The 16,442-nt window shown below is 44.5% G+C and overlaps 1 protein-coding gene across 1 annotated transcript in view; it reads right to left on the reverse strand.

Annotated features, from left to right (window-relative positions):
- Positions 1-8,113, reverse strand: part of igdcc4 (immunoglobulin superfamily, DCC subclass, member 4) — a 42,472-nt gene extending 34,359 nt beyond the window's left edge. The window contains exon 1 of the mRNA XM_076051296.1: positions 7,638-8,113. Within this exon, the coding sequence (XP_075907411.1) occupies positions 7,638-7,707 (70 nt within the window). The 5' untranslated portion in view covers positions 7,708-8,113. The remainder of the gene's footprint in view (positions 1-7,637) is intronic.
- Between the last annotated feature and the right edge of the window lie 8,329 nt (positions 8,114-16,442).

Here is a 16,442-nt window from a genome sequence, read left to right on the forward strand (position 1 = left end):
CAATGTTGTGTCGCTAACGGCTAACCAAAATCCATATCCCTGCTACAGTCTCTCCCACCAACATGCATGCATGAAGCAAAATTCATACACGAGTCCAAAGTGTAAAAGCCAAGTAAAAGCATGTTTGTATATATGTAGAAATGAGTCTGATTAGGTTTAATGACCTTACCAGTGTAATAAACCCACCAATTAAAGTCATATGTTCTCAAAATCCAACCAATGGGTTGATTCCCTGCCTCCACATTGGTGTTCACTGTCCTCTCTACAGGAACTGCTGCTTCTCTGATCAGCTCTGTTCTGTTGCTCTGGTCGTTGATGTGGAATCACATCAATATTAGGGAACGTAAGCAACACTGATGAATCAGATATTGATATATTGCTTTATTCTTCTTCAATCAACTCTCCCTGTCACGTTGTACCTGAATTCATATTTTGTTCAGTTGCTCATCTCATGATTGAGAAGGCAACCTACATGTATTCATTGCGAAGTTGTTCATTGAGAGCAGGATGTTTTTTTTCTGTCTGTTTCCTCGTGTTTTCTCTATTCGATAGCAATCACGACACAAAGGGATGATGCATTTCTTAATTTAAGATGAGGCTGTACACGGAGCACCTTCTTGTCGTACAAATTATGTAGATTGTGGTGGAGCACAAGGAATATTAAAATGGACAATGGGAACATCTGCTTCAACCAGCTTTATCTTGTGTAATGTGTTTTTCTTTTTTTTTTTTTAAACACACAAACATTAGATAAGTCACGATGTATCCCAGGAGGTTTCCTTTTCAGGTGGGTCAATAGATGGCTGATGAAGGAAAAATAAAAACTAGATTCAGCTTCAGTCTCAAATGATTTGAAGCTCTTTGCAGCAAATGAAAAACGAGATCCTCCCATTGAATTCACACACGCTGCAGTGCTAAAGATTGCCTCCCTGGCAGTGTGATTAGGCAAACACAGGGCACCATAATATCAACATATTCACAGCACAGAGGAAAAAAAACAAAACACACACACACACACACAGTGAGCTGAGCATCTGCCCAGGGCATCTTTAAATAATATGCATCCTAATTTAGCATGGGCTCTGGGGAGGATATCAAGATGCACTCACGAATGCGGCTGACACAAACAAGAGCATGTGCACAGGGCGAGAGCACAAACAGCAAATACGCAAACACACACGCACGTAGTTCATTTACCACTCAAAAGTACTGCACTATTCTCCAAGGGCCTTATGTCTGCGTATGCATATGTATGTAATGTAAAGATTAACATATGTCCCTGTCTAACCAATGACAACAACAACATGAACACGGTCACTAACATTGCACAGCAGCAATCCCCAGAGCCCAGTGGAGACACTGACTGCACAGATTAGAGTTCAGTTTAGCTACTAACACACTCTGTTTTTGTTGTTTTTGTTTTTTTTAAGGTCCTCGGGCACTACAGGAATTTAAAAAAAAAAGGTGTCCGAGTATATATATATATATAGACGCACAAATTGAAGCTGAAGCCTATGCAGCATTTGGAGTTTTTTGTTTTTCGTCTGAGAACATGGCTGGAAAAATGACCGCGTTGAGCCATGAAGAAAAGGAGGTTTTCTTGAATAATTGCATTCTTAAAAAAAAAAAAAAAAAAAATAGATTAGATTTTCTATGGAAAACGGTGTCTGAAAGCCAGGACGTAGAGACAAGGGTGCTTTTTTGCTGTTTTCAATGAGCAACCTGCAGGCGTGTTTTGACCATTCAACTGACTGGCTGTTGAGAGTTATCAAGCCTTTTTGTTTTCTTCTTTATTGGCTCCACTGGCACAGAATGCACTGGCATTTCTGAAAAGCATTAAGGCTGCGTCAATTAGCTTTTCAGTTTCATTTCCTTTTTGGGAGCAATTCAGTGTCACGGCGACAAACTGCAAACGACAACAAAGTGCCTCCCAATGCATTAATGCTCACTTGTGTGAACGGTCACAGGTGTTGTGCAGAGGAAAAAAAAAACACACGTTCATGTTTCTATAACATAGCAGGCGCTCTAAAAAGTTTCCTAAAACTGTTTATCCGTCTGTTGAGCCATGTTCAGACCGCCAGCCAAAATCCGATTTTTAGCCCATCCAGATTGAAACCGAATGGCTCTTTTGTAGTCTGAACAGTCACAAATCACACGAAATCCGATTTTTGCGAAACGGATTGAAACCACCGATTGAAATCACATTTGGTAAAAGATGCGTCTCAGTGTGAACAGCTCCAAACACACAGATGGGTTTTGACTGTTCGTAAGATCCAATGCGCCGGACCACAGAGCCCCATTCCAGGTGCGGAGCTGTAACGTAATGGAGCGGACAGAAGAAGTAGAAAACAGCAGGGGAGGAAAATCATTGGCTCATCAGTGTGTGGGGCGATAGCTCCATTCAAGCCAAGCTCCAGGACAGGTAGCGCAACAAGTGCCGCTGTCGCAATTGTATGACGTCACACACTACACGCTACGCTGGTCGACGCCTCCCCTCTGACGTCGTTGCTACAGCAACCTGTCAGATGAGTCAATAATGTGGCCAAGTCTGAACAGAGCCAGATTCCATTTGGACACTTGCTAAAAAAAACAGTGTGGACAGTCAGCCCGAAAAATTGGATTTGAGAAGGAATTAGATTTCATTTGCAGTCTGAACGCAGCCTTGGTGTCGACGGTGGTGTCGTGTCGAGTTGTTGGGAGAAGTGGCTAATTAGCACCTGATTGGTCGCACCTGCTGATTGTGCGGAGTCACAAGTGTGGAGACAAGGCTGAGAACGCAGGGCTGATTGCCGCTGCTTCTCGACAATATGGGACCCGACTGCACCCTCCAAAATAACAACTCTCAACCTCACAGCGACCTCGCAGACCTGGTGCGTCCCAACCTGGCACGTCAGGCTGCTGTGCTCGTTCACAGCGGCTTTTGAGAAATTTATCCAGCCGCGATGTATAACAGATGTAAACCTTTGCTCGTTTTGTTGTGTAATCGCGGTGGCTTCTGCCATGTTTCACCAATAATTAATGGAGAAAGAACTTCAAGTCCAAACGCTTTGGGGTCTATTCTACACTGCTGTTCAACCTGTTGATGAAGCAACATATTTCAGTTTCGACTCCTTCAAAGAAAATACAAAATCAAACACAACGGTAAAGTGAAACGTGACATCTGCAGAGTGACAAGTGAGGCTGAGTCATGTAGCCCAGTGTGACATCCACCTTGCACTGCTGCCAATATGCAGCAATAAGTTTCCTCTTCCCTCAAGGTGCTATTTAGATTTGCTTCTTGGAGAAATAACGTGACTCTCACCACAGTCAGAGCAACATTCTTGTGTTGACCCTTGTGAAGCTTTACATCTCCATTAAATTTAAGGTAGAGACTGGACTTTGCCCCAGAAACCCCCAGTGCAGTGTGTTGGGGGGGGGGGGGGTTTACTCAAAAAACATCCCCCTCCCACCAGCTGCCCTGCGACTGCATGAGGTCAGAGCCGCAGAATTGATTTCTGTGAGCCAACACTCTTCTGGTGTTGGGACAAAAATCAACTTGTATATGAAACTGGGTGGTTTAAAGACCCAGACTGACCAAGGAATATTAACAACGACATAATTGTGGTCTGCCATGAGATGAAACTCTGGCTGCTAAACTGTTAACTTCATGGGGAAATGTCTCAACTCCAGTGAATAGACAGAGGCCATGGGAATAGACAGAGTTTGTGTCAGTGTTCTCAATCAAGGTTAGGCTAGGTTAAGTCTGCTTTATTGATCCCACATGGGAAACTAAGTAGCCAGGTAACTAAGACATACAAAACAGCGCAAATACCCACAATAAAAACAAACACTCGAATGAATCATAGTCTAAGAATAGAGCATCATTAAAAATGGAAGGATGGGACAAAAAAGATGATCATTTAGCAGAAAGAAATGTTGTTTTCTTCAATATCTGACTGCTGCAGGAACAAAGAACTTCCTGAGTCATTCGGGAGAGCACCGGGGCGCCAATCTTCAGTAAATGAGGTTTCAAGACTTGAATGATTCTCATAGCACAGGATGAGTTTTAGTTTGGATTTAGTTCTTTTCTTAAGGATGACCCCAAGAGACTCCGGAACTAGAACGATAACGCGACAAACCTGCCCTCTTAATCAATTGGTTGATCCTGTTTTTTTTTATCAGCGATAGATCTGCTGCACTGGCCAAGGATGCTTTGATAAGACACTCGGAACCCTTGAGTAAACGTATATAAGCATTCTGAGAAAGAAGAGCCTGGACTGGGTCTCCCTCAGTGAGGCCTGGGCATTTTCTTTCCACTTTAGTTTGCTTGCCTTTAATCAACACAGGGTGGACCATGTCTTTTTTTTCTTCTTTCTAAAATCGATAATTAGCTCTTCTGTCTTCGGGACATTTAGCTTTTAAAAAAATTGGACTCACACCATTTGACAAATGTCTGAAGAAGATGGAATCAAGTCTCGGAAGATCAACGGATCAAGGTGGCGAGACAGGACAGGTTGAAAAATGAAGAAAAAGAAAATAATCTGGAACATGTACTGCGGAACAAAAAGTGACAAAATAAGTTTTAAAGACAGTAAAAAAAAACACACCTGCAATTGATCAGTAACACTTTTGAGGAAATATATGGATATAAAAGTAAAGTGTGCAACCAAATACGTAAAAAAATCTGACCAAGCAAATTTACAACAGCAAAAAAAATGTACCAGATTGCAAAATTATAATAATGTGATGACTTATAACGATCAAATAATCACCTCTTGTATGAGACTTCTGCTTCAATTATGCTGAAGTTGTTTTGTCGCATTTCAAATGCTAATAAATGAAAAAAAAAAAAAAAAAGACACCAAAGGTGCTGGAACACACACACACACACACATACGCAGTGACTGTCTCATCAGGAGGTGTGGCTGGTGTTTTCATTAAGCCCATTTGATGTACGCGAGCAGCGCACAACAGACAGTTTCCAAATGAGGTGAAATGAAATGTAAATGAAGCTGACATATTTTCATTTGATCAAAACAGGCCCCTTTGTTTGTGTGCGTAGCCGCGGCCCTTGCCCTCAAATTGGCCCCGCCAGCGCCCACCGATTCATCGCCATCCTAAACCCCCCCCCCCACCTCCCCTCCCCTCCGCAGGCCTCGGTTCCCACAAGCGGCGACACCAGCAGCATTCATGCTCCACTTTCCAAACACAGCCAAGTGTGCACGGACTGGACGGCTGTGCCAGCGAGGAATTCCTGTCGGTGTCACCACACAACGTCATCGGCGCAGCTCTCTCTCTCTCTCTCTCTCTCTCTCTTTGCTCGTAAATACAAACAGGACACGCGACTGAATGTTTCAATGCGGGTCTGATTTGTCCAATTGTTATTTCGGCGTCCTAAAAAATTTATTTATCGTCTGGAGGGCTCTTCCGTCTGTACGGAACCGACTAAATCCATTTCAAAGTGACACCTGGCACAGGCAGCAGCCACTCGCCTGCAGGATATTTCAAAGTTGTAGAAAAGGAGAAGAGAGGAAAAATTGCGGATATCTGTCAAGAGTCGTCAGCCTGTATGTACTGCGCCGACATCCAAGTACTTTTGAGTCTTCATATATATTCCAGCACCCTTGACATTTCATCACTCTGCCAACCCTTGCACACACACAATGTATCTCATTGCCGTCCCAGTGGCAATCACTGCTGAGCACGTCGTGCAGCAGCGACAGCAGCAGCAGCAGCAGCAGCAGTGCAGGCAATCTCCTGACACAAGAAAGGGATAAGATGCAGATGCGCGTGACAAAAGGTAACCGGAGGAAAACAGATTCTACACCCACAAAACTATGCAACAATAAGACCAGCGCGCTCAGGTCGGTGTTGACAGGTATTCTTTGAGATTAATGGTGCGGGAAGCTTTTAAATAATGATAATTCAAATGAATAGTGTTTCGTTCGTCTCGAATAACAGCCAATGATTGATCCCAGCAATTAAAAAATGGCAAATATTTATACATATGCCACTAAATCATCCTGAGGGACGGGGCAAAGGTAGAGCAGCAGACGTGGCGTTGGGCCTGCTCTCTCTAATTGGAATGACGTGAGTTCGGCGGGAATCAAAGACGGGTTCTGCAGCAGGTGTGAAGTCGAGGGTTTCCTACGGGGTGCGAGCCTAATGTAAATATTGCCATATATGCTCAGCGCCTCTCAACACGGAGAGAGCCGGTTGGCTGCGGGTAACATCTGCAACGTTTTCCATATTCACAGCTGTTTCGTTCCCACTCGGCCGGCGTGAAAACGGCAGCGTGTAGAAATGTGTAACAGAGGCATCGCCGCTGCTTCTGAGCGTTTTAACATCATATGCCGAGGAAAATGTGTCCAGAGTACCACAGTCGTGCAGGACTAGTACAGTACCCCCCCCCCCCCCCAATCCACCGACCCACCCTCCCAACTTCCATCCCATTTCCTCACTCCCTTAACATCTGCGCAAACACAACTGTGTTGCCTCCGTTGTGATGCCACGAAACAGCTGCATGCACAACGTCAAAAATGAAGTTGCAGCGGCAACAACAAGCGGGTGGCACCTTCACCCCGTCAACAAGGCTCCCTGCCCAGAAGAGGATTTAACTGAGTTGCCTTCACTGACGATCTGTTGAAAAAAAGAAAGGGGAAAGGAAAAGTGGAGGGGCGAAAAAAGAGGTGGTCTTTGTCATGTAAATCAATCAGGCAGCCGTCTCGTCGCCTTCGCCGGTATGGGCAGACTTTTCCTCTCGAACCAGAGAGAGAGAGAGAGAGAGAGAGAGAGAGAGAGAGAGAGAGAGAGAGAGAGAGAGAGAGAGAAAGAGAGAGAGACAGAGAGAGAGGGGAAGGGAGAGAGAGAGAGGGGGGGGGGGGGGGTGCTGCTGCCTAGCAAGTTTCTCACGCACACGTTTTTAGCCCCCCCCCCCCAACATACTCACGCTACAAACAAAACTTGGACTTGAAACACGAAGACCGAGTTGCACAACACCTCCCACCACCACCACAAATAATAATAATAATAATAATAATAATAATAATAATAATAATAATAATAATAATAATAATAATAATAATACCAATAATAATTATAATAATTATAAAAAAAAATAATAATAAAAAAAATCCGTGGCCACGGCGGCTCCGCTGGGTCTCCGGAACCGAACCGGTCTGATCTCAAACTTCCCGGCTGGCCGCTGAGATCCAGCCACTGACGGCCGCCCCGTCGTCCACCTTCCCCGGGGGACAGCGCTGCAAGTTTGTTGCGGTAGCGGGCAGCGCTGTCCCGGGAGAGACACAACCGAACACGCGCTGGGTAAAAAGGGAGAGTGTGAGTTGGGGAGTGAGTGTGTGCAGAAGGTGAAGATTACCACAGAACAACTAACGGGTCGGCAACCGCGCGTAGCACGCAAGGTGCACATATCCCACTCTCTCCCCCCCCAAAAAAAGGGAAAAAAAACCCACACACGCACGCACACACATACACGCGCGCACAAAACCCACACACGCACGCACACACATACGCGCGCGCACAAAACCCACTAATATTGTGGAGAAACTGCGCTGTGAGTGTAAGAAAGAAACCCGCACATGGACTCTGGCTGCACAATAAGACAACAGGCGGGTGGAGGGGAGAGAAGAGCGCGTTACCTTGCTTGGATGGAGCACAGAGGAGCGAGAGAAGAAGACAGAGGAGCCAAATTGTGCTCTCCACCGCCATGTACAGCCTTTGATATCCAACCAACCAGCGGGGGTAGCGGCGGCACGTCGTCTGCACACAGGCTGGGGGGCTACGCTACCGGGGGCGACATGCAATATGTTGGAATCTGCTATTGTCTCCTGGCCGGGGTGCGTAAAGCGGGAGTCTCGGCGAACGTTGAGGTCCGTGCGGTCAGCGGAGCCCGGGGGCTTCTCCGAACGAACAATGCCGGGTTCTGCATCAAGTCGACGCCGGCGGTGGGGCAGTGTGGTGGGGGGCGGGGGGTGGGGAGAGAAGAGAGGAGAGGAGAAGAGAAGAGAAGAGAAGAGAGGAGGGAGAGCGGTCGTGTCTCTCAGCGCTCCAACGCCATGTTGCGAGCGAATGTAAAGTGTGTGTGTGTGTGTGTGTGTGTGTGTGTGTGTGTGTGTCCACACTCACGCCACTGGCACGTGCGCGCGCGCGAGAGAGAGAGAGAGAGAGAGAGAGAGAGAGAGAGAGAGAGTGAGAGTGAGAGAGAGAGAGCGCACACGAGCGTTGCAAGCAGACAGACAGTGGCTGACTGGCTGGCTGGATCGTCGCTGGAGTCCTGGACGGCAGTCGGTGAATGCAACACACCCCTTCTCTTCTTTCCTTTGCTTTCACCTACTAGTATTTATTCATTTTCCCTCCATCTACGGGACCATGCATCCAGAGATATGGACTGTGATCTACAACAAATGTATTATTATTATTATTATCATTATCATCATCATTATTATTATTCTTATCATTATTATTATTATTATTATTATTATTATTATTATTATTATTATTATTATTATCATCATTATCATCATTATTATTATTATTATTATTATTATTATTATTATTATTATTATCATTATTATTATTATTATTATTATTATTATTATTATTATTATTCACGCAATGATATCTGTTTTACCCCCAGATGAACCGCGGTGGGACGCAGGCTCCATTCTTCTAACTAGTGAGAACTGAGCAGAGCCCCGTGATGCGCTGCCCTGAATTAACCCAAACGTTTGGGTCCCTCCGTGTGCGCTCACATGTTCCCGTCCCATTGTGCGCATCAGTAGCGCAAGCGTCACCGTCACCACCCATCCCGGTGTCCTTTTTTTTTTTTTTTTTTCTTATTTTATTGAAGTACCGTGTGTCTCCCCCCCGCCCCCTTTGTTGAACACGCTCGGCTGGGGAGAAAGGAGTGTGTGTAATAAAGCAGGTCTGGGTGTGTAAAAACAGAGAGGAGGGGATGGCTGCTGCTGGTGGTGGGTGGGGAGGAAGGAAGGGGTTGGTAGAGACAGGCAAATGTGCTCCCTGTGCAGGAACAGACGAGGAGGAGGAGGAGATGCAGGAGAGGCGGGGATGAAGGAGGGGGCGTTGGTTGTAGTGGTGGAGCGAGGGAGGGAGGAAGGGATGGAGGGGGGGGAGTGATGGTCCCAGTCAATCAGCCGCTCTCCCTCCTGCTCCTCCTGAGTGCCGAGGGACCCACTGACTTTTGCACATAGCCAGCTGGAGCCCAGCCTTCCCAGAGCAGACAAAGACCCGCCTCGGCATCGCCAACACCAGCAGCACAACATCTAGCAGCAAAACACATGGAGGGGAAACATGCAAACTCTCCGACCCAGCCACCGTTTACTCACCGTGAGAGCTCATATTTATCCAAAAACCACAATAGAGTCAGCCTGTGTCATTTGTTGCTTTGTGAGTACAGCACACATTACTTAAAAAAAACAAAAAAAAAAACACACACCTTCCACATTGTTTTCAAATGTGTATACAACGCAAGAGTGTGAAAATAATACCAAGCACGTGGTGGGGGAAAGGCAATCAGTAATGAAGGAGTTCCCTTCGGAAGTCTAATAATATCATGTCCGGCAGGATTTCTCGTCTGGGCATATTCATTTACTGATATGAGATTGATTTGAGCTGATGAAATGAAATGGGATGGATGCATTTCCCAGGTGTGTGATTAAAGCAAATGCCTGGGCCATCAGATTACGTGATTGCACTGGGAAACTAATAGCAACACCGTGTCCTCTGTGATTGTGGTCAAGCTCTAATTTCCCCGCTTCTCCTTTTTCCTCTCCCCTCTCCCGCAGAGTAATGAACACAAACGACCTGCAGCTCATAACTCACTCTACAAAGGCTCTGTGATCTGAATGCACAAGATAATCAGCGAGGAGTAGCTTTAGTCCCCCCCCCCTTTCTTTTTTGACTCTCCGAAGCTTTGACTGTGAGCCAAGCAAACAGATATGGAATGATTTGGATTTGGTCAGGTTCATAGAGGGTGAACCAGGGGGGGATAGAGCTGATGTTCTTCATTATGAGTTAACTGATTCCCTTCACCAGCAATCCAACCTTGACACGCAGCGGCAACTTTGAGAAACCCATGTGCAATTTGTTATCTCCGCCAAGCTTTGCAGTGCTTGTGCCTAACCTGTGTTACATTTTTGTGGCCTTGGGGATTTATGATTAATGCTTCATCAGCCTTTTAAAGCCGTCCACATCATCTCACAATAATAGGAGCAAGATAGCCCTTCCAGTTAAAGAAGTGTTAAAGAAACAGACAGCACAGAATGGAGCAGTCCACTTGCCGAGAAAATTATTTACACATTTGATGGTGTGCCCACTGAGACCAATTAGAGGCGTGGAACAGAAAACTAGTCTGGCTTGAGTCAAACATGAGGCTTTTTTTTTTTTTTTTTTTAAGTTCCTCTTGGCAAAACAAGCTGGGAGGTGTCACTGTTTCTTTTGGGAGACAGAGTTTTCTCCTACTGTAGTGTCATTTGCTGGCAGAGAACTGGGAGTCCCTGCGCGTGCTCATGTAGCGTGTTGTCGATGTACCTTTCTCACATTAGCGGCGTGGGTTGCGAGTGTACACTCTCCCATAGCAGAAAATGTTTGAGCAGAGAAGAGAAAATCCCGTCTGTTTGCTGTGACTAAATATTCCTTCCCTGCTGAATTTATGTTTCTGTAACAGCTGATGGAAATTATTTAAAAGCCAAACAAATTTGTAGATGCATCTTCAGCTATGCACTGCGCTACAGAGCGTTCACAATCTCAAAGCTAAAGGGACAGTGTGGTGAAATGAGATTTGGATTATCTACCAAAGGCAGAAATGGGCACTCTCCCCAGTCTGTAGAACCAGTGAGCCAATAAAGGTCATGCAGGGGAGCTATGGATGCCTTAGCATGGGGCCAAGAAGCATTATTTTTTTATTCTTACCCATCTAAAATAAGTCTTACTTCAAAAAGAAATATATGAGCACCTCACACGATCAGGCCAGAGTGTACCAGAAGTCTGCGTTCCCACACTGAGACTGACCATGGAGCTTTGCCACCAGCTGGATAGCTCAGGTTTCACCACTGAATTTGCGACCAATCCGTCATTGCCAATCCTGGCCTGCGGTGATGAAACCAGGGGGTAGTTTCTGAAAAATAGCCCCTAAAAGCCAAACAAAGTGTCAAATGAGACAGATCCATGACAAAGTTATGCACTGAGCTGCCTTAAGGACCTTGTATAGCCCCACTTCAGCTTTCAGTGCAGTGTGAACAAAGGATAGAATTGGGGGCTATATCAATGTTTTGTGGACCTTGTCAATGTCCAGACCAAGCATGTATTTTAGTAATCTACGTTACCATGATATTGGTACATTTTGTTGGGTGAGCGGCTTGCATCTCTGCCTCCTGGACGTCAAAACAACAGCCACTGCTTAAAGGGAATGTACGTAATATTACAAGGGTCATGGTAATAAGGGAATTTTCCAAAAAATGTCAAATGATCCCTTTAAAGCAGCTCTAGGTAACTTTTCGACCATAAAATTATGATTCCGAACTCAGTAAAGAGGTACATGACCGATTAATAGGATCAACGGTGCCATTTCCACCGAAAGTTACCTCGAGCTGCTTTAATGTGAGCAAAATGTTATAATTCTTTCTCGATTTTTGCCTGCTAAATGGCCTCCACTAGTTTTCTTTTAATGTCTGTAAAGGTCACTTTGGACAATCAGGTTCATCAATTTCCTTCAGTGCAGTCCTTTTACTATTACAAAAATCAATGGACAATTTGTAGCTTGTTGCCTTGTCACTACTCTCAAACATGAGAGCCTCTTGAATTTTTTTTTTTTAACAAGGTCATAACTTTTAAAGCTTGGTTAGTGACAGGATTTTGAGCGGGGGATAAAGTTGTGAGTAGCACAGTCGATAATGCACGTCCTCTGCGGTTTAAACCTACTATGACAAAAAACATATGAGCAAATGAAGCGATTTGCCATTTTGTTTGTCCTTTCTTTTGTTTCTGCCACCACTGCAGCTATTAATATTTAATGTTTGAGTGTTTTAATGGCGAGTACAGTAGCCTCTTTGTTTACTGCCCTTCTTCCTCATCAAGGTCAGAGGCATACAGACTGATCTGACGGCACTTCATCTCCTGAATATAAAATTTAAAAAAAACGGCCTGCTTTGATGGCAGACAGCTTGAACAGTGCCCCCATCTGGATGTGGGAGTCACGACACCAGGCTCGGACTGCTCGGTGCATTGTCGCCCTCGGGGAATGGGAACACACGGCTGAACAAAAGTCAGAGCACAAAGAATGATTTACACTTAGTTCTCGTTGTTGTTGTTTTTTTTTTTTCCTCAACGACCAAAAAGGAGAGAGAGTAAAACCCCTACTGAGTACAAACTGTACGGCACGGTTCATGGTCCATGTTTGGTTATGCAAATAAGGCTGGTGTATGATCGCCTTGCCACAATGTTATTCCACCTCCTTCCGCTGGAGGGGTGCCTTCCGCATGCTTGGTCTGGAGCAAAGCGTCTCCATGGAAACCATGACAACGGTGGCACATGGGGTAGGGGTTGACTGGAGGGACGGGTTTTCTTTGGGAGAACAATGACACTGCGACGCACTGGCACTGGGCCGTAATTGAGAGTATCAAGCAGGGATACTGAGTGGGGAACAACGGGCCGCTTACTTATACCTCATTTAAAGCACATTTACACTCCCAGTTATGGAGACACATAAATGAATTCATTATCGGACACAATGCAAAGTAAAATGTGTGTGTCCAAGTGGAAGCAGAAGTGTCAAAGTTGAAAAAAAAAACCATCAATCTGACAAAAAAAAGTGATTGTAAATTTGTATATTTGGTAAATTAATTATTTGATTTGCAAGAACTAAATCATTCCACCATATTTGAACCGCTTTATATTTATGCGCAGTTTTGTTTTTGTGCATTAGCTGCTGCGGAATGTGATGAAACTCCATCTCTGCCGCTAACGTTCAATAAATGTTGCTGCTTATATCAAGCCCATCTCTCTCAATTCATTTCCTCCATCCTTCTGTCCATCATCTGTTTTTTTCATCCTCCCACTCTCATTCTCTCAATGTACTTACCCTACACCTAATATCCTGCCTTTCAGGCTGCATCACATCAAGTATGCCGCTGACAAAGAATGCCACAAACAGGATGCAGAAAGGACTCATTGTGTTGCATCAATGCCGAATCGGCATTGTAATCTATGCAGAGCGAAGCATAGAATCTCAATAGTTCTGTCAACGTGGTTTGTGTTTGGTGGAGAGAGAGGTGGTGAGAACGGCAGAGGAAGAAGCAAGATGGAGTGACGACTTACTGGCAACTCTGCCAGATTTCTCTTCTTCAGCCCTTTCTGTGGCAGCCTTTGAACAAACTGTCACTAGCTTTTCTATAGGGGGAGGAGACAGCGAGAAGGATGGGGTGACAGCTCAGAATTAAGAGGGCTAGCACAGGCCTTATAGGCCATATTGTTTTGAATGAAAAGGAAAGTACACTATGGGTGTAGTGACGGTTGGATTATAACTACACCTGCTACTCCACATCCAGTCAACACAGGTTGTTTTTGTTTTTTATGCTCATGTTTTGTTTTTTGTTTGTTTTTTTGTTTTGTTTTGTTTTTAACTCTGTTTAACTGATATACTTGCATTAGTGTAAAGTTTCCACGGCTTAGAAAACCTTGTCCCAGTTGTTTGACCTGGTTTTGCTTCAACTTAGCTGCTGAGAGAACACAAAACTCAGAGCAGGTAAAAAAAAAAAAAAAAAAAAAAATACAAGTGACACATTAAAGCACTTCTTCTTCTTAATTTTCTGCTCATGCAAAGCTTTAAGCACCAGTGATTAGAGAGTATAATAAGGAGGCATTTTAAAGGAAGGAACTCTAGAGAGCAAATTTGAATACAAGCAGATTCCCCTCTGAGTGTTTGGGAGGAGTTGGGCGGGGGCACCTTGGAGTTACAGCTGGTTTCATCATCCGAGTCAGTGTCTTGCAATGTAAATAACTTCATTATAGGTCAGAGAAAAAGTAAAAAAGTAACTTGTGTGCTTCCTGCACACACACCCCTTTCTATTCTTTCCCAGTGCCACCACATAGTACTTCAGCACATTGTAGGAGTTTAGATGAGCCCAGACTCGAAACTCTGGTTTTCATTTGCTTGGTCTGGTATTTCCTCCATTTTAAAATTGTAGAGGGAGGTTTGGTGAGATTTGGAAAAAAATATATGTTCAACCACTCCCTGGAGATTAACTTGGCCACCTAATTTCAGAATCCAGATTTGAATATCCACAGTGTTTTGATCAGAGTAACTGTGCTCAATACCAGGCCAAGAGAATCAAGTCCTGTGGATCCAGTGTGTGCTAAGTGTGTGGTGTAAAGACTTCAGTTGCTTACCTGCATCCACAGTGACTTGATAAGATAATACGAGATGTCTAAAATGTACAAGAGCACACGTGGTTGAAGTCTGCCACAACATACCTTAGTCCAGCAACACCACCGTTCATCTCCATTGCACCACCTGGAAACCTGGGCTACTTGATGCCTTATGGTTTCGCTATGATCCCCTTTGTCAAGAATCCTATGCCGTATTTCACGGCAGCTCCGTACGTTCCCTATGGAGTCCTCAACCTCGAAATGCAACCTTCTGCTTCCTTGTCTGCTCTCCGCTTCCTGCAAAGAGGGAGCACAGTGACAGTGGATGAGACTCAAGGTGCATTGGGTCTTGAGCTGGAGTGCTTCACGTACTTGAAATTCCCAGCAGTAGTGAAGCCACTCACTGTGTCCTTGCCTGGTTTATTGCTGAGGTGAGTATCCTGCCCCTCATATCAGGCAGTTAGAAACAACACTCTGTCATGGCGGGATTAGATATGCTCCTTCTGGATCCCCTTGAGCTTGTGTTTTACTCTAAGAGCATTTCAATGTGATTTTTTTTTTGTGTGTGGTCAATATGTCATTTTGGGGATTTATTTATTTTTCTCTCTCCAGAGGTTTAACTCGTGCTGGAACAGCACCCTCTGCTGGCCTACTCCAATAGACATTGTACTGTATATGCATTGCAAGCAAAGCTCAAATCTCTTCCTGCACCCTGTAATAAAGCAATGAAAAATAATGGACCAATCACAGAATCATTTAAAGAGTTAATATCACTTTATTTATTTTGAAGTTACAGTTAAGGTAGAATGCCTATTCTTCATATAAGTACTGAGGTTTATAAAGGTGAAGTTAAAGAGGCGTTGGTCTTATTTTCTTAATTTAAGTGTAACAAATGAAATAATGCTTTATTAATGTGTAATGTCAAAAGAGAGACCGCTACATGACTAAAACAATAATAAAGGTCGTTGTTGCAATACACTATTCTGATGTATTGCTACAGGTACATCATCGGTGATGTTACCTAGAGGTCAAAACTTTTTTGGTCACACTATAAATGGTCTTAGTACCCAAATATCTCTTTAAAGGGGAATTGGAAGACGTGTACACTTGGTTCTCACTTTTCAATTATCATTTCATGTGCATACAAATTACTGCGAAAACCAATCCAAACCCACTGTAGAATTAATGTTGACAAAATGCAATAAACAACCACATACAACACATATTTTTTCCATAAAAAATGTCAACCCTATTAACAATTGATGTAATTCATCAACTTAACCCTCTACTTCTGACCACGGTCAGGACCTCTCATATTTATATTAGGGAAAAAGAGAAAAAAACAATATGTTCATTCATTCATTCATTCATTCATCTTCCACACCCGCTTCTTCCCGAGCTCAGGGTCACGGGGTCTGCTGGAGCCTATCCCCGCTGTCATAGGGCAAAGGCAGGGTGCACCCTGGACAAGTCGCCAGAAAACAATCTGTTGTCCCCCTTTAACATCATCATCATCTGTCCTATATCAGAGGGCCAAACCTCGACAGATCCAAACACTTGCCAAAGTTGCATACGGGGTGTTTTGTGTCTATTAGTTATTATGTTAATATACTAATACCAATCCTAAACGTATTAGTATCTTACGTCATGCTTTAAGTGATGGCAGTGGTTTATATTTAAGTATCCCCACCCCGTACAAATTCTCGTACGAACAGTCGGCAAAACGATTTGATGCTTCGAACTCTGTCAACACCTTGGTGGTCTTAGCGTTGGTTTCACCTCGTCGGCGCCACGCCGTGCCGTGCCGCGCCGCGCCGCCAAGCCGTCGCCGAGCTCCGCGAATCACCTGCGGGACAGATTCAGCACCACGGACAGAGAGCGACGATGTGATTGGCTCATCGCGGCAACGCTCAGGATTAGACCGATCATCCTATTGGTCTGGGTCACGGCGACAGCGGATCAGAGCTCGGCGATTGGCCGAGAATGCGGAGTAGTCCGGATTTAGGGCTTTGCGTTTACTTTGGAGAGGAAAGAATTATACGAGCTCAACCGTTTGTTTT

This window comes from Nelusetta ayraudi, unplaced genomic scaffold, assembly GCF_046127955.1.
Source record: "Nelusetta ayraudi isolate G7.1 ecotype Tasmania unplaced genomic scaffold, CSIRO-AGI_Nayr_v1 ptg000005l, whole genome shotgun sequence".
NCBI lineage: Eukaryota > Metazoa > Chordata > Actinopteri > Tetraodontiformes > Monacanthidae > Nelusetta > Nelusetta ayraudi.